Raw genomic sequence first — 22496 nt, 5'->3', positions numbered from 1 at the left:
TGTTGAATTAGCACCAACTATTTCCTCCATCTTGCGCTTTTGCTTTCTACTCTCCAGTAACACCATCACCAAAGTGTAGTGTTTCAGACATTATTAAATATATTGTTTTGCAACTCTAAAGATGATTGATTGTTATGTGAGTTTGAAGGATATTTATTAACATAATATTCGATATATTTTATTGTCCATTAAAGGTAATCCGTTCATAATGCATGAACTTAGTTTAAAATAAACAAATAATAATCCATTATCGCTAATTCATTATTATTACTATGAAAGAATATAATAATTAATTATCGTTATTATTACTATTACATAATCTTTGAATTGTCAAACTTTAGGATGCACGAACGTAATTTTGTAATATAATATTGTATAGTCAAATTATTTTAAGCTAGATTAGAGATCACTTGGGCCATGTAAGATGCAACCCAATACCCCATCTAGTCTTCTAGAGATGAAGGGCCTAATTGAGATAAGCACATGATGAGTCTCACACGAAAGCGGATGATAGTTGACTAGGCGAGTGACACCTAATATGAGAGTATGGCAGAACAGAAAGTAGGTCATGAAGAGGTGGAGAGCTGAACTCACTTATTATTATTTGTCATCACTCTCTCCACTACCCAAAATACTGTCAATTAGTTAAAAGAGAGTGAGAGAGTGGGTCTATCCATTTTTCCTCAACCAACTCCCTGAGTATATAAGAAAGGACTAAACCTAAGGTATCTATCAACTATACAAATTTTGTAAGATTGGTGTCAGGTACACCGTCAGCTCGATACCACTAAAATAACTTTACCAAGAACAAAGATAAATACAACGGGCTCAGATTGCATGCAGTCATGCAATCAGGAAAGATTTGACGGTCTGATTAAAAAATTAAACAGTTCAGATATAAAGAAGATTTAATCAAACTGTATAACTGCTTTATATCTGAAATTATTGGTCTTTTTAGTCTAATTAGATTTTACAATATTAAATACCTAACAAGATTGATTAATTTTCCAATAAATAAAATAGTAGCCAAACTAATGAGTAAAATATACTATGTGAGCTAAAATAATTAATTTTAATACTATTAATTAAATTAAAAATTATAAATTTGAGGTCAAGTAAATGTGAGGCTGAGGCCCAAGGCAACGAACTCATTTGTCGTCCCTTTTTTACGTATAATTAATAAATAATAAATATTACTGAATTTCACACACAATTGTGATGTCCAGACTAACAATATCGATCAGCATTATTAGGTGAGAATTGTAGCATTACCAATTAAATCATGAATATATGTAGAAACATCATTGAAAATATAAATACTAGCTAAAAAGATAAAATCAACATTTTATTTTATTTGAACTAAAAATGATTGGCAACTGTCATTTTACACTTTAAATGAATTACTCATTGTTGTATCACGTTGACATCATAAAATTAAAGGACGATAGTACACTATCTCATAAAAGGACGATACCAAAAAAATTAAAAAGGTGACGACAAATTAACAATCATTGAAAGTTCCGCAATGAACGATCTAAGTTCATGAAATGAAACAAGCCCAATATATAAATTTAATGTGTTGATTCGTATCTTCAAAAGCATAATCCATTAATCCCAGCTTAACAAACTGCATGTTATGCTTTCATTTTATTTGAAAAATGGTTAATATTCGTGTCTTATTCTAAACTCTAGAAAACCAAAGTAATGATGCATGAATATCCAAGTTTGAATACTTCATAATCATTAAGCTAAAATTAATATTATCAACATGCAAACGGTGAAACGGATTCTTCAAACGTTACATTTAGCATGAAGCTCAATTTATAAGAATCTATATGAGAATATCTTTTTATCCTATAAAATGTTACATTATATAATATATATCCCAGCTAGACTAATGGTTGTGATATTATATGTTAGAAATAATATAAAATCAATGTGGTTATATCCTAACAGCTTAAACTTTTGGGATAATCGGTTATTTGACATGGTATCAGAGCTTCTATGACTAAGTGGTTTAGAGTTCGATCCCCGCTCCCCTCACTTTCTAATTAAAAAGTGGAATTTAAGCATATGGTAGGTGAATATATCCATTATTCACGCTTCAATCCCAAATGAGCTCTTGCGTGAGGAGACGTGTTAGAAATAATATAAAACCATTGATGTGGCTCTATCCTAACGGCTTAAGCTTTTGGGATAATCGGTTATTTCAAATTATGAAACATATGGAAGCTTAAATTTTGTCACTACTCTTTTGGATTATGAAAAAGCTTGGATAATTAATTGACCTATTAGCCACGTATTTACTTTCTCTCACACTTTTACACTTTGATTACAAGCCATTTGGCATTTCACTTGGAACAATTAAACGTGTTGCATTTTCATGTTCACCAAGCTACTTATGATCTTTATTTTACTTTCTCTTTTTTCACTCAAACTTTTGTCACCACCTTAATTATAGTTTCATAATTTTATTGTTTCATTTCATGTGTGTACTATTTAATGGTGTTGCTATTATAGCAAGTGCTACTTATAGCAATGTGGTTGTGACAAGTCTTCAATTATAAGATTGATACTAATAAATTGCACATACTTCTTCTCACTTCTAAGGTATATTTACTTTTCTCCCAAAATGTTGTTGAATATTCTTGATGTGGAATTATTGTGTGTGTGTGACATTTCTTAATTTTGATTTGAAACTTACTTAGTCAATTGGTGTGTGGTGTTCGATAGTCATATGTTAATTTTCTATCGAACAAAGCATCACATAAAAATGTTCAACTTCTCAAAGTTTTTTGTTTCTGTTTTTGAGGTAACTAACTTCTCAAAGTTGAAACACTGTTCTATTGAATTAGTCACCATTTTTTATGTGTTACATAATATATAGTGTTTTATTGAATTAGGCAGCATTTTTTATGAGTTATTCATAATATATAGTGCTCTATTGAATCAGGCAACATATTTTGTGTTATCCATAATATTCTATTAATTAGACAACATTTTTTTATGTGATATTCATAATATATATAGTGCTCTATTGAATTAATTAATCAACATTTTTTATTTGTTATTCGTAATATACTTCCTCCGTCTTAAAATATAAGTAAAAATTGGTCAACAAAATGAATATATTTGGTCCAAATTTTGAACCAAATGCATCAAGTTTATTTGACTCATTTTTGCTTATATTTTGGGACGGTGAGATTATAGTGTTCTATTGAATTAGCCAACATTTTTTTGTATTATTCAGAATGTTCTATTGAATATATAATGTTCTATTGAATTAGTAAACATTTTTTATGTGTTATTCATAGTGTTCTATTGAATATATAATGTTCTATTGAATTAGTCAACACATAATATGTCGCAGCAACTCACATTATATTAAGGTCTGTTTGGATTTGGAGAGTACTTGTGGGATAGCTTTGGAAAGCTTATGAAAATAGCTAATGACATTTCAATAAACTCTTCAAGATATCTTATAAAAACAACAACTTATTTATATGAAAATAGTTTGATTTTATTATCTTTTGTTATAGAACTAGTTTATACATAAGCATTACATGATAAGCACTTAATTAAGTTGTTGATCGGTACAAAATTCTACACTATATTTGTGATAAGTACAACTGAGTTGAAGGAAGGCATTGTTGAACTGAGTTTATTTGATAATAACAGGTTTCAAAGACTGCTAGTTTTTTACAAATAAAAAAAAATAAAAAGATGAATACAGAAAGATCAATAGAAGACCAATTCTCCAAGCTACATCCTTCTTTGCCAGAAAACACCAGAATTGGAATAGTCGGTGCCGGTCCTAGTGGCTTATCAGCAGCTTATGCATTAACCAGACTTGGTTATAAGAATGTTACAGTTTTGGAGAAACATCACACAGTTGGTGGCATGTGTGAATCAGTAGAAATTGAAGGTATGCCATGATTTCACTCTTTACCTTGTTCAACATGATTTTAAATTGCGTTCCTCTGGCTTCATAGCACTAGAGGCTGCAGACCTTCTGAAAAAAGTTCAAAGGGTCATGCATGGCAATGTTATGTCCTTTAAGTCTATGGATATAATTTTTCGAAGGATTGATTTTGCTATACAGAAAGGTTTAGCGGCACAGCTTGTTGCCCCGTCTACCTTTTATTCATGTGTAATTATCTTAAATATCATAGAGAGGATTTATCCAAAAAAATAAAAACAAGTAAATAGCAAAGTTGGTCCTTAAAAAAATTATGATCGCAGTTACACTGCAAACCTTTACATTGTGGTAAAGTGTGGACGAATGTAACCACAATTGCGGTTGTGATGTCATTTTAGAGAGTTAAAATGTTCTATTATAGCCGCAACTTCGGTTTCATACTGCAATTTAACACTATAGGTTTAAGTGATAATTGATTTTGATTATTATGCAAATGTGTATACAGGAAAAGTTTATGATTTAGGAGGACAAGTTCTAGCTGCAAGCAGTGCACCAGTCATCTTTCACTTGGCAAAAGAGACAGGTTCTGCATTAGAAGAAATGGATTCCCATAAGCTTGCTGTTGTTGACCCTTCATCAGGAGAATATCAAGATATTAAAGTTGCTGATGATTATGTATCTGTTATGTCACTTACATTGCAAATACAAGTTAGTCTCTATTCTCTACTATAAATTGTTAAACACATTTCTTTGTGCTCTATATTGTCTACCACACTGTATAAAATGGTATTATAGTAAATTTTAGACTAAAATGCATTTTTGCCCCCTAACTGTTATAATAGCACTTTTGGCCCCCTAACTTTAGCCCCTTTTGCAAAGTGACTCACATGCCACGCAACAGACATGTTGACCTGCAGTGGCGAAACTGGGAAAACAGTTGGGGTGGGCCGAGAAAAAATTTATAATGTATAAATTAAAAAAAAAAAAAATTTGCACCGATAATGTAAAATAATTTTACATTAATAGTACCTGTTTATTCTGTCAAATCATCCCATTAGTCCTCATTAAACTCTAAGAACAAATTTATATTTCATACAAAAAATTAAGTCATAATAAGCACAAATTTGGTCATTAAAAAATTTAATTGTGTAACTCTAAATAATATATTTTTAAAAAAAAGATAGAAATTGTGCTTCTTTTATATTGATATATCTATATATTTTTTGGAAAAAAAATATAAAATATTCTTCTTTGGTATTGATATATGCATATGGATATTAAAATTGTTTTTTTAAAAGAAAAAAGAAAAGAAAATCGAACAAACGGAAGAAAAGAGAAGAAAAAAAAACAAAATGTTAAAAAACATGCTTTGTAGGATTCGAACTCATAACCTGAGTATGTTATGGCATGCTACAAGCCACTAGGCTAGCACTTACATTTTGTATTTTGACGCGTAACTAAATATATATCTAGTATAATTGTTTATTTTATAATAAAATCAAGGGTATATTAGTAATTTCCTATTTTTCCGGGGTGGCCGCGGCCCACCCCAGCCCCACCCTAGTTCCGCAAGTGTTGACCTGGCATGTGAGTCACTTGCCACATGCGCGTTGACTTGGTCAAAATCAGTGGCGGGTCAACCTTTTACAAAAAGGGCTAAAGTTAGGGGGGCAAAAGTGCTATTATGAAAGTTATGGGGCTAAAATCGCAAGTTTGTGAAAGTTAGGGGCCAAAAATGCAATTTAGTCTAAATTTTATCTTATTTTGTTTGTGCAATCTATTGTCCACTAAATACCGTATTTGATAAAAAGTTGTCAAATAACTTAAAGGTTTAGCATGTCCTATTTTGTCAAACGGATCATAAAGATTGTTTTGTTGTTCTCTAACATGAAATTTGAATGCTGCTGACAGGAAAAAGTGAAGAATTGTGGTCGTATCGGTATCCATGCTGTTAGCGAGATTGCTTCAGACTTAACTCCAGAGTATCTACAGTGTCATGGACTCAAATCCATTCCCAAATCTGTAGCTTATGGTTACACTGCTTCAGGATATGGATTTGTTCAAGACATGCCTTATGCCTACCTTCATGAATTTACTAGAACATCAATGGCCGGAAAAATTCGACGATTTAAAGGTGGATATACAAGTCTTTGGCAGAAGATTGCTGAATCACTTCCTTTGAGACTTCTCTGTAACACTGAAGTACTGGCAATCAATCGGAACTCTGATACTGTCATGGTTGATGTTAAGAGACTAAACGTAGTTGAAACATTGGAATTTGATAAGATCATAATTTCTGGTTCATTTCCATTAAAATATGCAAAAACTTACCGATCGCCTTCTACTTGTATAGGTATGTAGAGTTCCCACTGATCCATTGTTTTATGTAAGCTTTTTATTTCTTTCTCCGGCATGATACCTTATTGAGCAAGTCTTGTGGCAGAAAGCGAAAAGGGAGTAATGGATGCAAGTGATCTTGAAAAGGATTTATTCAGCAAAGTCGAGACAAATGACTACTACACTACTGTTTTAAAGATCAAAGGGCTTGAACACTTTCCTATTGGATTTTATTATTTTAGTAAATATATGGAAGATCCCAGCACAATAGGAAATCCAGTTGCAATGCAGAAATTTTATGCTGACAGTAATATATTCTTGTTCTGGTCCTATGGCAACTCTGTTGATATTAAGGGACCAACCGTCAAAGATCTTGCAGTGAAGACAGTCGAAGCCATGGGAGGAGAAGTTGAGAGTTTCATTCTTCAACGTTGCTTCAAGTATTTTCCTCATGTTAGCAGCCAAGGTATTTCATTTTTCTTTGCTAGGTAAAAATTCTTAAAGACTCTTGGCTTGTTTTTCCATGTTTCTTGTTTTCATTTCAACTAATATACATAATAAATTTAAAATGAATACAAATTTTAGAAGATAAAAAATAAAAATATTTTCAGAAAGTAAATGGGAACTAAATTTTAAAGCTTCAATGCAGATATGAAAGATGGATTCTATGAAAAGTTGGAATCAGAACTTCAAGGTTCAAGGAATACTTATTATGTTGGTGGGCTTATGGCATTTGAGCTTACAGAGAGGAACTCATCTTATGCAATGGCTCTAGTTTGCAAGAACTTTGCTAATAGCAATGAATTTCCAACATTTCCTTACACTAAGGTAATTTACCATTTACATATATTTTTACAAATGAATGATTATAGAAATCTAGCTTTTATGGATCTTAGACTTAGAAAGTCATATTTTCCAAATAGACCTGCAACTAACAGAAGCATGTTTATGCAGAATTTGTTTCCCTTGCAAACTGAGAGCCAAAAGAAGAACCCTAAAGAATTAGGTGAATTGCCAGAAGTACAATGCCCTAATTTGCCTACTTTGAATAGCTACTTAAAGTACTGGGGGACTCATCCAATCACTCAAAATAGGACTCTTTACACATGGATTAATGATGAAGGGAATCCGGTGTGCCGCAGGACCTACAGAGAACAACATTTTAATTCTTCTTGCATTGCTCATAAGCTCTTGACAAGCCAAATATCGGTTATCAAGCCTGGTGACAGAGTTCTCCTGGTATATGTCCCCGGTTTAGATTTTATCGATGCCTTCTTTGGATGCCTAAGAGCTAAAATCTTACCTGTTCCAATTATTCCCCCGGATCCCATGCAAAAAAGTGGACAAGCACTGATGAAAATTGAAAACATTGCCAAGTCATGCGGCATTGTGGCAATTTTGTCAACAATAGCTTATCACTCAGCCGTCCGTGCTGGTTCATTGAAAAATTTAATTTCACTAACACGAAAAAATGGGAAGTCATCCGCTCGGTGGCCGAATCTTCCGTGGCTGCACACTGATACCTGGGTCAAGAATTCCAAGAACATTGCATTGGAGCATCTTGATGATCAATGTGAACCACAACCTGATGATACGTGTTTCTTGCAATTTACCTCAGGATCAACTGGTGATGCTAAAGGTGTCATGATCTCTCATGGTGGATTAATTCACAATGTGAAGTTGATGCAAAGAAGATACAAAAGTACCTCAAGGACTAAACTAGTAAGTTGGCTTCCTCAGTATCATGACATGGGGCTGATTGGCGGACTTTTCACATCGCTTGTTAGCGGTGGAACAGCAATTTTATTTTCACCAATGACGTTTATCAAGAAACCAATCTTATGGCTTGAAATCATCAGCAAGTATCAAGCAACTCATAGTGCCGGCCCTAACTTCGCCTTTGAGTTACTAATTCGAAGATTGGAGGCTGACAAGGATAAGATTCAGAACTTAGACCTTTCGTCCTTGGTTTTTCTTATGGTTGCTGCTGAACCGGTGAGACAGAAGACACTGAAAAGATTCATTGAGCTAACCACTCCTCTCGGTTTATCTCAAAAGGTGATGGCTCCAGGATACGGATTGGCAGAAAATTGTGTGTTTGTCAGCTGTGCATTTGGAGAAGGTCAGCCTATCATTGTTGATTGGCAGGGAAGAGTTTGCTGCGGGTATGTTCATCCAGAGGATACAGATATTGACATTAGAATAGTTGATCCAGACACTTGCGAAGAACTTCACGTAGACGGAAAGGAGGGAGAAATCTGGATTAGTAGTCCAAGTGCAGGAGTAGGATACTGGGGAAGGGAAGAGTTGAGTCAGAAAACATTCAGGAATGGACTAGCAAATCGTCCCGGAAGTAACTACACGAGAACTGGAGACTTGGGACGAATAATAGATCAGAAGCTATTCATCACAGGAAGAATCAAGGATCTTATCATTGTTGCTGGAAGAAACATATACTCTTCTGATGTGGAAAAGACGATTGAGACTTCATCTGAATTTCTTCGTCCTGGATGCTGTGCTGTCATTGGTGTCCCTGAGGAAATTCTATCAGCAAAGGGGATTTCCATTCCTGAAGGTTCTGATCAGGTTGCCTTGGTTGTCATTGCAGAAGTAAGGGATGGTAAACCAGTTAGCAAAGATGTGATTGAGAACATTAAGGCGCGTGTGGCAGAAGAACATGGCGTCAGTCTTGCTTCTGTCAAGTTGATCAAGCCCAGAACCATCAGCAAAACAACATCAGGAAAGATCAAGAGATTTGAATGTATCAAACAATTTACCGATGAGACCCTTAACTTGGTACCTTTAGGTACAAAACCTATGCTGACAAAGAAATCATTGGTGTGGTCATTTACTACTATGGCAACATGCAGAGAAGAAAAACCAGTTCGGCTCCAGCTTGCAAGATGTTCATCTGTACCTAGTAAAAGGATCAATAAAAGTGACATTTTAGAGTTTTTGAAAGTGCTTATTTCTGAGCAGACTGGAGTACCAATCAACAACGTCTCAGTCACCGACAACCTCACATCCTATGGAATTGACTCAATTGGGGTGGTTAAAGCAACTCAAAAGCTCTCAGATTTTCTAGGCACACCAGTTGCAGCAATAGACGTTTTCACTGCATCATGCATTCTAGAATTGGCTACCTTCTCTGAGGATCTTCTGTCAAAGACCCGGCCTCAGCTAGTGCGAAGTGTACCGATACCTACTAAAAGGGTCAATAAAAATGACATTGTAGAGTTCTTGAAAGGGCTTATTTCTGAACAGACTGGAGTCGCAATCAACAAGATTTCAGTCACAGACAACCTGACATCCTATGGAATCGACTCAATTGGTGTGGTTAAAGCAACTCAAAAACTCTCAGATTTCCTTGGAACACCAGTTGCAGCTATTGATGTCTTCACTGCATCCTGCATTACAGAATTGGCTAACTTCTCTGAGGATCTTCTGTCAAAGACTCAGCCTCAGCTTTCAAGCAATCCGACCGATGTTCCAGAGGCAGATATTGATTGTACTGAATCAGCTGCTGAGGTATCAAAGTCTCGCCAATGGGGTAGCCGCTTACTTCAATTCCTGGCTCTTATTTATATCTCTATCATGCTTGCCTGGCCTGCTTATCTATCCATCACTGCTTTCTTAAATTCCAGCATGTGTGTGAGTAAATCAGTAGCTGGAGTTCCCTGGTTAAATTATATAATTTCGCTGATTTTTGCTCCTCTTGCTTGGATTCTTTGCATTGCTTCTACTTGCGTTTGCATTTCATTGTTCGGAAGTTCTTTATTGGGGCCAAACTGTGAACTTGCCTCTGACATCTCCATCTATTCAATGGATTTTGTCAAGTGGTGGGCACTATATAAGGCTCAAGAAATTTCCTCTAAAGTTTTGGCAACACACCTCAGAGGAACAGTGTTTCTGAAACACTGGTTTGAGATGTTTGGTGCAAGAATTGGATCCTCGGTTCTACTTGATACAGTTGACATCACAGACCCGGCTCTGGTATCAATAGGTGATGAAGTTGTCATTGCGGAAGGTGTTTTGGTTCAAAGCCATGAGGTAAAGAATGGAATTTTAAGTCTCCATCCCATTAAGATTGGAAAATGTTCTTCAATTGGACCATATGCTGTTGTTCAAAAAGGAAGTGTTGTTGGAGAAAGTGTTGAAGTACAGGCCTTGCAAAAGGTTGGAGGAGGCGAGCATGTGCTAAAGCCAGATAAGTTTAATAATATTGATAAGGTATGTTACACTTGACAATGCTTAAAAATATATGTTCTATAATGTAAGCATATATTTTCATGTTATTTTATATATAATTGAGATTCTCTTTTGTCGTAGCTCTTATCATATAGCTTATATTTCACCCAAAAAAAAGAATCATATTGCTTCTATAGTATTTATATGATAAAAGCTTATGTTATAAACACTTAATTAAGTAGTTTATCCAAACAGAGCTTGTATCTACATCATAAATTATAGGCAGATAATATTTTATGTACACTATTAACTAATACCTTATCGTTTTTATTTCAGAATGCAGATCTTCCAATTATTAACAGCAAAACTCAATATGATGCCATCTACCACTTTATTGGTATCTATTTTGTTGGCTTTCTCAGCTCCCTTGCTGCAGCCATTGCATACTTCTTATATATCAAATTCTCCAAGCAACCTCCATCACTCCAACAATTTTCATTTGTTTGCATATGTGGTGCTTTTCACTGGATCCCGTTTACTGTCATTGCATATGCTACAATGTTTTCTGATGTCCCATCAAATCCTATAACCTTTGCAATGACATTTACCAGCGCCTACTTGCTTCATGGTCTCGTACTCATCACTATCACCGCTGTTTTTTCTCGTCTCCTCATATGTAATCAAAACAAAACCGAATCCATAACCTGGTTTCGACATCAAATGAACATTTCCTGCCACCTTAGATGTGCAAAGCTTCTCTCAGGAACAGAAGCCTTCTGCATATACTTACGCCTTTTGGGAGCAAAAATTGGCAAACACTGTTCCATTAGAGCCATCAACCCAGTTTCAAATCCAGAGTTAATGTCAATTGGTGCCGGTGTCCATCTCGGTGACTTTAGCAAAATAATTACAGGGTTTCATTCTTCCAACGGATATGCTAGCGGAAAAATCGAAGTTCAAGACAACTCAGTCATCGGAAGTCAAAGCCTAATTCTCCCCTGTTCTCTCATCCAAAAGAATGTGATCCTTGGTGCACTTTCATTAGCTCCAATGAACTCTATACTCCAAGAGGGTGGTTTATACATAGGATCACAATCCCATGTAAGTAATTTAACTGCACCATTACACAAACAAGACTCACAAAAAGTAACCTTGACATTAACAAGGACATGGTATCAAACCTTCACATCACTCTTCATTCAGCCATTTCTACAAACAGCTTTACCGCATATCTTATTAGCTTTATCAATTTATCCTCCTTTGAACTTAATTTTCCACCTCAAGAATACCAAAAAAGTTCCAATCTTTTGGCTACTTCCAATGTTTTGGATTCTCTCAGGAATTTTAGCTGCATTAACATGTGTTATAGCCAAATGGGTCCTTATTGGAAGAAAGAAAAAAGGTGAAAAAATTCCTATATGGAGTAAAAGTATAATCTTTGATAGTACATGGCAAGCAATAAGAACATTAATTGGTGATTATTTCATGGAAATGACATGTGGGTCATTTATGTTTGTGTTATGGATGAAAATGATGGGTGTTGATGTAAACATAGGTGATGATGATGTTTATGTTGATAGTATGGGAACATTGTTGAATCCTGAGATGGTGAAAATTGAAAAAGGTGGTTGTGTTGGAAAAGAAGCATTGTTGTTTGGACATATATATGAAGGTGATGAAGGTGGAATGGTTAAGTTTGGAGAGATTAAGATTGGTGAAAATGGATTTGTTGGAAGTAGAGCTGTTGTTATGCCTGGTGTTGTTTTGGAGAATGAGGCTAATGTTGGTGCTTTGTCACTTGTAATGAAAGAAGAAATTGTTAGGTCAAGGTGAAAATGTTGTTTATTAGTGTTTTGTTTAAGCTTGTGGTTGGTATCACGTTTGATAGGCCTGAATATGGTGATATAGTGTAATTTTTCAAAAGTTATACAGTGTAGTTTCTATGAAATCATGGGGGAGTGCCGTGATTCAGACATATCTATCGTAATATCAAATATAGACTCTAGTGTGTTGTGATGAATGATTAGGGGTTTAGTAGAAAATTAAATAAATTTACCATAGACTATACTGTGAAATTCTACTCAAATTCCACATGTATGCTCATATATATTGTTAGTGTGTGACTATAATATGAGCATGTTTGTTTCAGATTTTTCACCAAAAAAGTTTATTTTTTTTATAAAAAAATTTATTTTTTTATCTTACTTGTGTTTGTTTCAAATTTTTTCAAAAATCATTTTAGTAAAAAAATCATTTTTTTCATCAAAATGAGAATCTATTTTCAATAACTTTTATCAAAATATATTTTTTTTTATATTCATCATCTCTCAGTCTCACCATCTTAAAAAAATAGATTTTAATGATTGTAAACAAACGACAAATAGCTTTATATTTTTTTCAAAATTTCTAAAAAAATGATTTTCTTTAAAATGATTTTTTTTCAAAAAAAATCATTTTTTTTAAAAATCTTAAACAAACAGACCCTATATAAATGAATGTGTATAAATATTTTGCAATAAATTGTTTATATCAGTAATCCTTCAAAGGTTAACAAACTTTCTCTTGAATCAAACAATAAACAATTACATCAAGTAATTGATTATCAATATGTACTGATCGGTTACTCTGAAAAAATAGAAAACTATTTGTTCTTGTATTTTCTTTAAGCACATTTACTACACAACAAACATACTTCTAAGTATAACAAAGTGATTGCAAAATCAATACAAAGATTATGTATACTATTTGGATCAATGATCAAATCTCATTTGATTTGGTGGTTGGACTTACTGATCTGATAATAAAAACAAATTTGTACATGGTAAAAGACTTGATTTACTTATGGTGTTTGCTCAGGTTAAACTAGCGCGTCAAGACGCAGCACGAGTTTTATTCCCCCAACTCGACTTGCTAGCTAGTGAGGTTCGATGGTAGCATGGGAACCATGATGTGGTGACTCTGAATGTTGATGGCATCACTTATTGAATTAGGGAAAGGCTAGTACTAGTAATGATTGATTAGCTCGAAATATCTTGGAAATTCAAACTCTTTGTTGAAATAGGTGTTGGGGGCAAAATTGCAATAAATATTATAATAAGGGTTTGTCTAACATAAAAAAATCACTAAGTTTTTTACGGCATAAGTCGTGAATATTACTATAATGAATATGAATTCACCGTTTGATTGAAAGCTTATATCATATAGATTATCAATAATTTTTTTTAAAAGAAATTGAAAATCATTTGATATGTTATTGAGACTCATCAAGATTAACGGTATTTCATATAAACCCATAAATCGTTAATTTAGTCATTTTCAATTTTTTAAAAAAAATTATGAATAATCCATATGATATAAAATTTTAATCAAAAGATAAATTTTATAAAATTTGTATTCTATTATAATAATATTCACGACTTGTGCACCGTAAAAAATTTGGTAAGTCTTTCACCACCCTATACACTTGACTTGACCTAAATAAAAGGTTAATTTCATGAGAATGAAGACCAAACCCAAAAATCTACAAAATACTATCAAAAATAAAATTAAGACAGAGATGTATGGCATAGGAAGCGTATGATCAAAGCTGGCCCCACCGAAAATGATTGGGCCATCTTAACATATTTTATCACCAATCAAAAACATCCATGTGTCACTTTCACGCCGCCATCAACAACCCTACAGGATGTCTATCCGACACGTGCCAGTCTGTCAACGTCTCCTTACCTCGTAATAGTATCAACCTGAGTGACACTCCATTAATTACCAACTTTACCCCTATTTTGTCTTTTTGTATTACTCTATTTTTGGAACACCAAAGAGGGTATTATTGTAAAAGACAACACCAAATCTCAGTACAAAACAACGACACAGCGAAATTTCAGAAACCCATTTCACCATTTCATTCACACAGTGTCTCTCTGTTTCACCCATCACACCCAAAAATTTCTTGAAAACGTTTTTTCAAAAAAGCTTCCTCATTTCTAGCCAGAAACAAGGGAAGAACAAAAAGCAACTTATAGAAAAACAAAAAAGAAACAAACTTTATGATTCTCAGCAGCTGAAACAAAGTTCTGTTTTTGTTGTTGTTGTTGTTGTTGTTGGTCTTAAAACAATGAAGATGAAGAAAGTTAACACTTTTTTCTTAATCTTTATGATTCTCACTTTTGTTGTTTCACTTCCTTTTGTTCATTGCTCAAGTTCAAGTGAGTTTTCAACAAAATCACTCTTCATTAGTTTCTTGTTTTTTATTTTGTTTATGACTAAAAATCGTTGTTTTGAATATCTTTGTAGCTCGTATTTATCGAACAAACGTGGAAGGAGGTAGTAGAAACTTGGCAAAAACAAGCATTGAGGTATGAATATAAGCAAAAGATGGAAACTTTGTTTTTGGGTTTTTGTTCTTTGTTAATAAAAATGGTTTCTTTTTTATTTTCTTTTATTATTAGGTTGAAATTGCAAGGTTTAAGAATGAAGGTGTTTTTGTTGGAAGTGTTGAAGATTCAGCAAGAGAAGTTCCAACAGGACCTGACCCACTTCATCATAACAACAACCCTTTTGAACCATGAGTGTTTGATTTTCATGAAATTATTAGCACTATAACTATTTAATTTTCCTATAGTACATTTTGATTTATGGTTCAATATTATTATATCAAGTAGTATTATTCAGTACTTAAGATTTTGTAATTTATATATGAGCTTTTACATTTGGGATATATATATTTGTTTTTTTTAATGCATTTTCTGTTTTTATAAATTTACTATTCATTTTTCCTACATAGTTTAGTTGTTGGTTGGGGTCCTTTTTGTTTTGTTGATTGGAAAGAAGACAAAAGAATGGAATTTCGTTGTCACATTTACAGGGAATAGTAGTGTAGTGGAAATGCCTACTCTGCAAATTCGTACAAGTTTCAGAGTTGTGGTTGCTCTCTACATTTTCCCGCTTATACCATAATTTCAAGTTTAGTCCAAGCCTAAAGCCTAATTAAGATGTTTAATGAGATATTAAATGTTGAATTAAGATACTTCTATTTTTATTTTTTTTATTATTTCTCTGGTTCTTGTGGGAAGGCGCCATTTATAATTGAGTTCGGTCGTAATATAAGTAAATAAGATGTTACTATTGGGTACAAAATAAACTATAATACTAGATGTCTTCGGCTCAAATAATTCGAAATAGTTAAATAGTTCTCCAACTTATTTCACTTGTATCAAATAAGTTTCGTTAAATTTAACGGTTAGACACGTTGAGTGTGACATTAAATACTTAACCAAAGACTATATATTTTGATAGCAAACTTTAATTGCACTGAAACCCAAGAGACTAAGATCATTTAGATAAAATGATGTGAATCTCTTCTTTTTAAATCAATGATGCGAATTTCTTCTGACATAACCAAAGTCCTGATTTGATTCTTGGGTCTCTCACTCTAAAAATAATTATTGGAAAAAAAAAAACTATTATGAGAGTGAGAGACTTAACCAAGTTTTTTTGAAACTATTCTCTCAGAGTGAGACACTTAACCAAGCCTTTTCTCAATTGTTTGTTTCTCTTCTCTTTTTTTTTTTTTTTAATTTGCAAAAGAGAATTATTGTTTTATTTTGAGGGATATATCTTAGTTTTTTAGGGGGAGATCTTTTGGTCAATTAGAACTATATCTCTTTCCGTAAACTAAAAAAACAAACTTTTTTTAATGGCAAACTAGGATATATATCTATATGTATAACGAGAAAATTTTATTTGCTTTAGAGTTGTTCGATCCCTTATATTATAATGACTCACCATCATAATTCAAATAAGGATTTCAAAGTAACAGATGATGAACTTCTTCAATCATTCCTCTACAACAAAATTCATGATAAACCTTTGCCCGATTATATGACCATTCTCGAATACGATTTATTCGGTACAGTAAAGAATCCTTGTGAAATTTGGGAAGAGTTTGCAGCTTCCCACTCATATAGTGGCAAAGACCTATATTTTTTCTCTACCTTAAAGAAGAAATCAGCCACTAGCACACGCATGGATCGAACTATCGGAACTGGTTCATGGGAAGGTGAAAACAGCGGAAAAAGTGTATTCGCCAAAAATACAAACCAACTCCTCGGTATAAAAAAACGTTATCGCTTTGAGAAAAGTAAGATGGATTCAGATGGTGGATGGATCTTGCACGAATATATCCTTGACCAATCTTTGATAAGCAATCCTTCGGTGAGCAATGTCGAGTTCATATTATAACATTAATAATTTTCGTCGGAGAACCTAAATATATATATATTCATTAGTATACGTCAAGGGTTCGTAATTTTTTTGGTCATATATTAGGTTCTATATGATTTGTACGTACTACTGCATGTTGGTATTGGGATCATATTTAGAATTTAATTCTTTATCTCTACCAAAAAAAGAAAAAGAATTTAATTTCGTATCTAATTTTTTTTCAGGCCAGTAATTATGTTCTATGTAGATTTAGAAAGAATTTGAAATTGGATACACAAAATACAGGAACAGGAATAAATCAACAATCCAATTCAAACAAAAATTCAAGAGCCAAGAATGTTGGACAAAATAAACAAAGAAAAACCGTTGTTACTCCATGTGCGGCGACAACAACCACCATAACTGTAAGTAACTATATATATATCTAGCAAGTGATTTTATTTTTTTTAGAGAAATTAGTGATTTACTAAGTTTCTTTATGATATTGTTACCTCTTTTCCTAGATTCATTCCTAAAAAGATGTATTTTCTTTGTAACCAAAAAACAGTTTAGATCGTAGGTTGTGTTTTCTTTATTAACCGTTATGCCTTCTAATTTATATTGCTTAAAGATCAAATAATTGATTAAGCACGTGATTGGAGTAAAAGATTAGGTTAACACTCTGAGGGTCTGTTTACAGATTAAAAAAATTTAAAAAAATTGTGATTTTGATGTAAAATAATTTAGAGATTAGTTTTTAGAGATTTTTAGAAAAGTTGAATTTACTTTGTGTTTTGTTTATTATAATAAAAATCACTTTTTTAAAATAAAATAATTTTTAGTTTGTTTGGATACAACTTATAAAAGTGATTTTTTTAATTACAAACAATTTTCTTCTTTTAACATTTCTTTTCTCTCCTCTAAAAAAAATCTATTATTTTATAAGCTACTCCTAGTAGCTTCTCATTTTTAGCTGTTTTCTGATTATTTTTAGCTTCTGATTATTTTAAAAATCTGTAACAAACAGATGCAAAACAATCAAAAATGATTATTTTTATAAAAAAAATTAATTTTTTTCTAAAATAAACTATATCAAACGCCCTCTGAATCCTCATAAGATATAGTTCTTACTTTGCCATTTTAAAAAAAAAATATTACGGAAAGAATTAATATCATATCACCTAATTTCAATATTTTATATGTTCCTAGAATTAATCAAAACCCTTTAAGCGTTGTTCAGTTGTTGAAAAAAGGTTATAAAGTGGTATTTGAATATAAGTTTTGTGATTAAAGATCAAAATAATAAAGAAGTGATTACATCTTAGATGAAAGGCACAAAATTTGTTGTAAATTTGATGAATAATTGACCATATTATTGAATAGAAAAAGAAAAAAAAAATTAACTTAAAAAAAGATCATCAAGATTAGGTGCTTTAAAAGAAGAAAAAAAAATAGGATAAGAAGGAGAATATAAATGCATGTGAAAAACCACTTAATTAAAAAGTCATAAGTATAATATGCTTATTAATTAATATTATTACGGTCTGTAAAAAAAATTAGGGTAAATGATCATTTACCCTCCTGCAAAATAAGCAAATTTTCGTTTACCCCCCCTGCACAAATTTTTTTTCTGATTACCCCCTTGCAAAAAATAGATTCCCTCATTTCGCCCCCTAGGTGTACAGCAGGACAAGTGACTATGCAAACCTGTTGACGTGGCTTGTACATGTGGAAAAAATCATTTATATTTATTTTTAAATTCCACGTCAGATAATATTTTGTTTTTAAAAAAATAATAATTTTTTTCCTACAAAATAAAAAAAATTCTGTTTTTTTCCCACAAAATTTTTTAAAAAAATTCCTACAAAAAAAATTAATTTTTTTTTCATACAAATGATTTTAAAAAAATTTCCAACAAAAAAAAATTTCCTCCCAAAATAAAAAAAAAAATGAATTTTCTTATTTTTCTCCCAAAATAAAGATTTACTCCGAAATAAAGTTTATTTCCGAAATAAAAATTTTAAAGATTTATTTTCAAACTTTTTGAATTAAAAAAAACATAATCTTTATTTTTTAAAAACAAAACTTTATTTTTTGTTATTCTTTTTGAATTAAAAAAAATAGAAAAAGATTTTAAAAAAAAATATAAAATAGAAAAACAAGTTTTATTGGTGTTTTCCCCTTCTATCAAAACCATTTGCCCTAAAACTAGAAAAATATAAAGAAGCAGAAGACAATAATGAAGTAGAAGATGATTTCGGCGATTGAAGAAGACGACGACAAATACAATCATGACGGTGGAAGCAAACGATTACGGCGAAGATTCTGTTTTTTTTTTTAATTCAAAAAGATTTGAAAATAAATCTTTATTTTTGGAGTAAAATAAGAAAATTCGTTTTTTATTTTATTTTAGGAAAAAAAAACTCAATAATTTTGTACGAAAAAAAAAAAGTTATTTCTAGGAAATTTTTTTTAAAATTTTGAAAGAAAAAAAAAACAAAATTCGTTTTTTAAATTTTGTATGAAATTTTTTTTTTTTTTTTTTTTTGAAAAAAAAATTATCTGACGTGGAATTTAAAAATAAATATAAATTATTTTTTTCCATGTGTACAAGCCACGTCAGCAAATTTGCACAGTCACTTGTCCTGCTGTACACCCAGGGGGCGAAATGAGAGAATCTATTTTTTGCAGGGGGTAAACAGAAAAAAAATCTGTGCAAGGGGGTAAATGAAAATTTCCATATTTTGCAGGGGGGTAAATGATCATTTACCCAAAAAATTAATATTATTACGGTTAATAAAGAAAACACAACCATTCTTTGTATCTCTGATCCTTCCGTGTATTCGGCCAAAATCCATAATGTTATTTGATTTATCTTTTAAAGAACAAATCTAGCATTTTGTGGGGTTGAGTGTTTGTCACCAATAGCAATACTCAAGCCATAAACAATGTGATGTTTCTCTCATGGAGTCCACAAGATACAACGATGTTAAATCTTAAGAAAATAAATAAATTCAATGATGAAAAAATTCAAGTCAAATCTAGATGAAGTTCCAGTCAAAAAAGACACTGATAAGAAATATATACGGCCAAAATAATATAAGAAGGATAAATTTTGAAGTTCGAGTACGGATTAGATGCTCACAAAATATTCACTCAGGAATGTTGAAAGTAATATATTTACGTACATCCTTCCTTCGAACACAATTATAAGTAAAAAATATTTTTTAGATTCATTGATAAAAATAATGTATTCAGTCTATATTATTGACCAGATACATTAGTTTTTCAATGAACCTAAAAAGTGATTTTTTCTTATAATTGTATCTAGAGGAAGTATCTCTTAAAAGATTTTATATTCAAATTTCAATATTTTAAATTTAAAATAAGATATTATTAAGATTTAAAATTTAACTAGTTAATTTTTTATTTTTTTTTCATTCCTGGATTGTAGGGCAGTAATACTTTGTTGAGTAAAACTACAATTTATGAACCGATAAACGAATCAAATGGTGAACACTACAAGACAAATGTGGTTAATGAAGAGTCTCGATATAAAGAGGGAATGGATTCTCTCAAGTGTAATTTAAATATTTGGCCAAAAGAAACCAGCATCGTTCTTGCACTCGAGGCTATGACCAAATCTGTAAGTGCATTATATTTATTTTTGATTTTCGCATTATATTTATATTTGTTAATTAATATTGTACACATAGATTTTGCCCTGTTTGGATTAGCTTGTTTTTGAGTTTATGCAAACAGCTTATGCAATTTTTATGTATTATTATAAGTTTGTCAAGGTAGTTTATGATAAAATAACTTATAAAAATACAATTTTCACTAGTGTAAACTTATAAAATAGCGGTTTAACTACACATTTGGTCCCTTACGTTTATTTTAGGATTCAATTTGGTCTCTTACGTTTAAAAAGAATCAATTTGGTCCCTTACGTTTCCATTAGGTTTCAATTTAGTCCTTTCCGTTAGTTTTGTCACTAACACCGTTTGAACTATACACGTGTCACTGTGTCAAAGTGTCCACGTGTCAGTCCACATATGCGAATTGACTGCCACATGTGACAAAATTGACGGAAATGACTAAATTGAAACCTAATGGAAACGTAAGGGACCAAATTGATACTTTTTAAACGTAAGGGACCAAATTGAAACTTAAAATAAACGTAAGGGACCAAATGTGTAGTTAAGCCTAAAATAGCATAAAATCTCATTTATATTGCATAAGCTCAAAAATAAGTCAATCCAAATGGGACCTTAGTTGTTATATTAATTACTAACAAATGATCATGTACCAAAAAAAAAAAACAAATGATCAATGATCATATATGCATTTTTTTTTTTACTTGGTATGCAAGGGTTTATTGGAGTTTCTAGTAATACATTTTTGTTTTTACAATGTAATATGCAGTTTTTTGAGACACACAAGAGTTTGATTATTGGCTCTTGTGTATGGGAAAAAAATCGGTTGGCCGCGGATAATTCACCTTGTGTTCTCCATAGTTTCTTAGATGAAGATTAGTCACTGCTAAATGGCAATGGAAACTTTGTAACAATATCATGATAACAAAAAAGAAATCAACAATTTTATTGAGATAATTTATAAAAGTTTTTATAGTAAATTATATAAAAATAGAGTAAATGATGAGATCAAATCAATTTTACTGTTTAATTGTATTGATCATTCAATTCCTTATAATTATTGTGCTCTTGCATTCTCATCTTGTAGGAGAACAATAGTGAAATTAACAAAGAACATGTTGAATGCATTATGAACAAAGAAGATGATGGTGATATCATTATAGACACAGAAGAAGATGATAGCAAAGAAGAAGAGGGTGATGGCACTATTTCTTGGCCTAAGTATTTTTCACAAGAGTTGATAAACAAGAATGAAGGTTGTTTGAAGGGAGAGGAAAATGTTCCAATGATTTCCAATAATTTTAATAAAGAATTGTTGTTTGAAAGTCTCCTCAATAATAAGTAACTAGTAGCAAATATTGCTATTGTAGTATATATGGTAGCTATACGAGGACATTTGTATTAATTTATTTTTTTGTAATTATTGAACATTTCTTAATTTATTCAATGGTTTATAGTTGTGTTTGTTGCTTTCATTGGTCATTATGTTTACCCCATTACATGATAATAGTAGACTTGAAAGGATGTAGTGGTTAGTTTGAAATAATGTTTTTCTTGGTTTAGTCTTGTAACCTTTTGTGAACAAGAGTGAATTATAGCATTGTTTCATATTAATATTGCATGATATCTTTTAAGATTGCTTCCCTTCATCAAATGATATGAGTTTTTCTATAAATAGAGACACCAATGAGGTAGAAAATATACACATCAAAAAATCATGAGTTTCATGAATTAAAATTTTGTCTAAAATATCTCTAAATCATTTCTTTATTTTTCTAGTGTACGGGAGTTAATGAAGAAATTAAACTTTATTTTGTAAACTATCATTGATCGATATGCTTGATATGAGTATGCAATCCATGTCAAGGTTTCCAAAGTATCCTAAAGGGGATTCGTCAATGAACCCATTTGAATCCGATTTGCATAATATGATGCTTGTTTTCCTTACTTACTATGGATTTTGAACTCTTTTTTTTTCTACCTATTTTACATCTTTAATTAGTAAAAACTAGTAAAAAAAATGAAACAAGGGGGTGAATCGAACCTAAAGCTTAGTGTATTTACACACGCTTTAAAATTTATGTGCAATGTTCATCATATTTTTCATCATCATCTTTTTATTCAAGTTTTTGCAAGAAACCCTCAACAAAAATTCTCAACTACTATGCAAATTGGTACAATTATTCAGAGTTTGT

The 22496-nt window shown here is 31.8% G+C and overlaps 3 protein-coding genes across 3 annotated transcripts; all 3 read left to right on the top strand.

Annotated features, from left to right (window-relative positions):
• Positions 1–3723: 3723 nt before the first annotated feature.
• On the top strand, positions 3724–13346 carry LOC123914735. Its single transcript, XM_045965914.1, has 7 exons — positions 3724–3925; positions 4425–4627; positions 5831–6272; positions 6363–6722; positions 6906–7084; positions 7211–10486; positions 10781–13346. The coding sequence occupies exons 1-7, from the start codon at positions 3724–3726 to the stop codon at positions 12275–12277; spliced, it is 6159 nt and encodes a 2052-aa protein (XP_045821870.1). The 3' UTR covers positions 12278–13346.
• A 1000-nt stretch (positions 13347–14346) lies between these two features.
• Positions 14347–15178, top strand: LOC123916842 (CLAVATA3/ESR (CLE)-related protein 40-like). The gene is made up of 3 exons (XM_045968405.1): positions 14347–14649; positions 14738–14799; positions 14893–15178. The coding sequence occupies exons 1-3, from the start codon at positions 14559–14561 to the stop codon at positions 15010–15012; spliced, it is 273 nt and encodes a 90-aa protein (XP_045824361.1). The 5' UTR covers positions 14347–14558; the 3' UTR covers positions 15013–15178.
• A 1041-nt stretch (positions 15179–16219) lies between these two features.
• LOC123914734 (NAC domain-containing protein 101-like) lies at positions 16220–21646 on the top strand. Its single transcript, XM_045965913.1, has 4 exons — positions 16220–16657; positions 16891–17070; positions 20100–20291; positions 21389–21646. Exons 1-4 carry the CDS (start codon positions 16220–16222, stop codon positions 21644–21646), a joined length of 1068 nt encoding a protein of 355 aa, XP_045821869.1.
• Positions 21647–22496: the final 850 nt, after the last annotated feature.

Source organism: Trifolium pratense, linkage group LG3, assembly GCF_020283565.1.
Source record: "Trifolium pratense cultivar HEN17-A07 linkage group LG3, ARS_RC_1.1, whole genome shotgun sequence".
In the NCBI taxonomy this organism is placed as follows: domain Eukaryota; kingdom Viridiplantae; phylum Streptophyta; class Magnoliopsida; order Fabales; family Fabaceae; genus Trifolium; species Trifolium pratense.
This window is presented reverse-complemented; position numbering and strand designations above follow the sequence as displayed.

Excerpts from the sequence above, each read along its gene's own strand:
- LOC123914735 (XM_045965914.1), top strand. The coding sequence starts at position 3,724 with ATGAATACAGAAAGATCAATAGAAGACCAATTCTCCAAGCTACATCCT. Across the intron at positions 4,628-5,830 it reads CACTTACATTGCAAATACAA|GAAAAAGTGAAGAATTGTGG; the intron begins GTTAGTCTCTAT and ends TGCTGCTGACAG. Across the intron at positions 6,723-6,905 it reads TCCTCATGTTAGCAGCCAAG|ATATGAAAGATGGATTCTAT; the intron begins GTATTTCATTTT and ends GCTTCAATGCAG.
- LOC123916842 (XM_045968405.1), top strand. The coding sequence starts at position 14,559 with ATGAAGATGAAGAAAGTTAACACTTTTTTCTTAATCTTTATGATTCTC. Across the intron at positions 14,650-14,737 it reads TGTTCATTGCTCAAGTTCAA|CTCGTATTTATCGAACAAAC; the intron begins GTGAGTTTTCAA and ends ATATCTTTGTAG. Across the intron at positions 14,800-14,892 it reads TGGCAAAAACAAGCATTGAG|GTTGAAATTGCAAGGTTTAA; the intron begins GTATGAATATAA and ends TTTTATTATTAG.
- LOC123914734 (XM_045965913.1), top strand. The coding sequence starts at position 16,220 with ATGACTCACCATCATAATTCAAATAAGGATTTCAAAGTAACAGATGAT. Across the intron at positions 17,071-20,099 it reads CGACAACAACCACCATAACT|GGCAGTAATACTTTGTTGAG; the intron begins GTAAGTAACTAT and ends CCTGGATTGTAG. Across the intron at positions 20,292-21,388 it reads TCGAGGCTATGACCAAATCT|GAGAACAATAGTGAAATTAA; the intron begins GTAAGTGCATTA and ends CTCATCTTGTAG.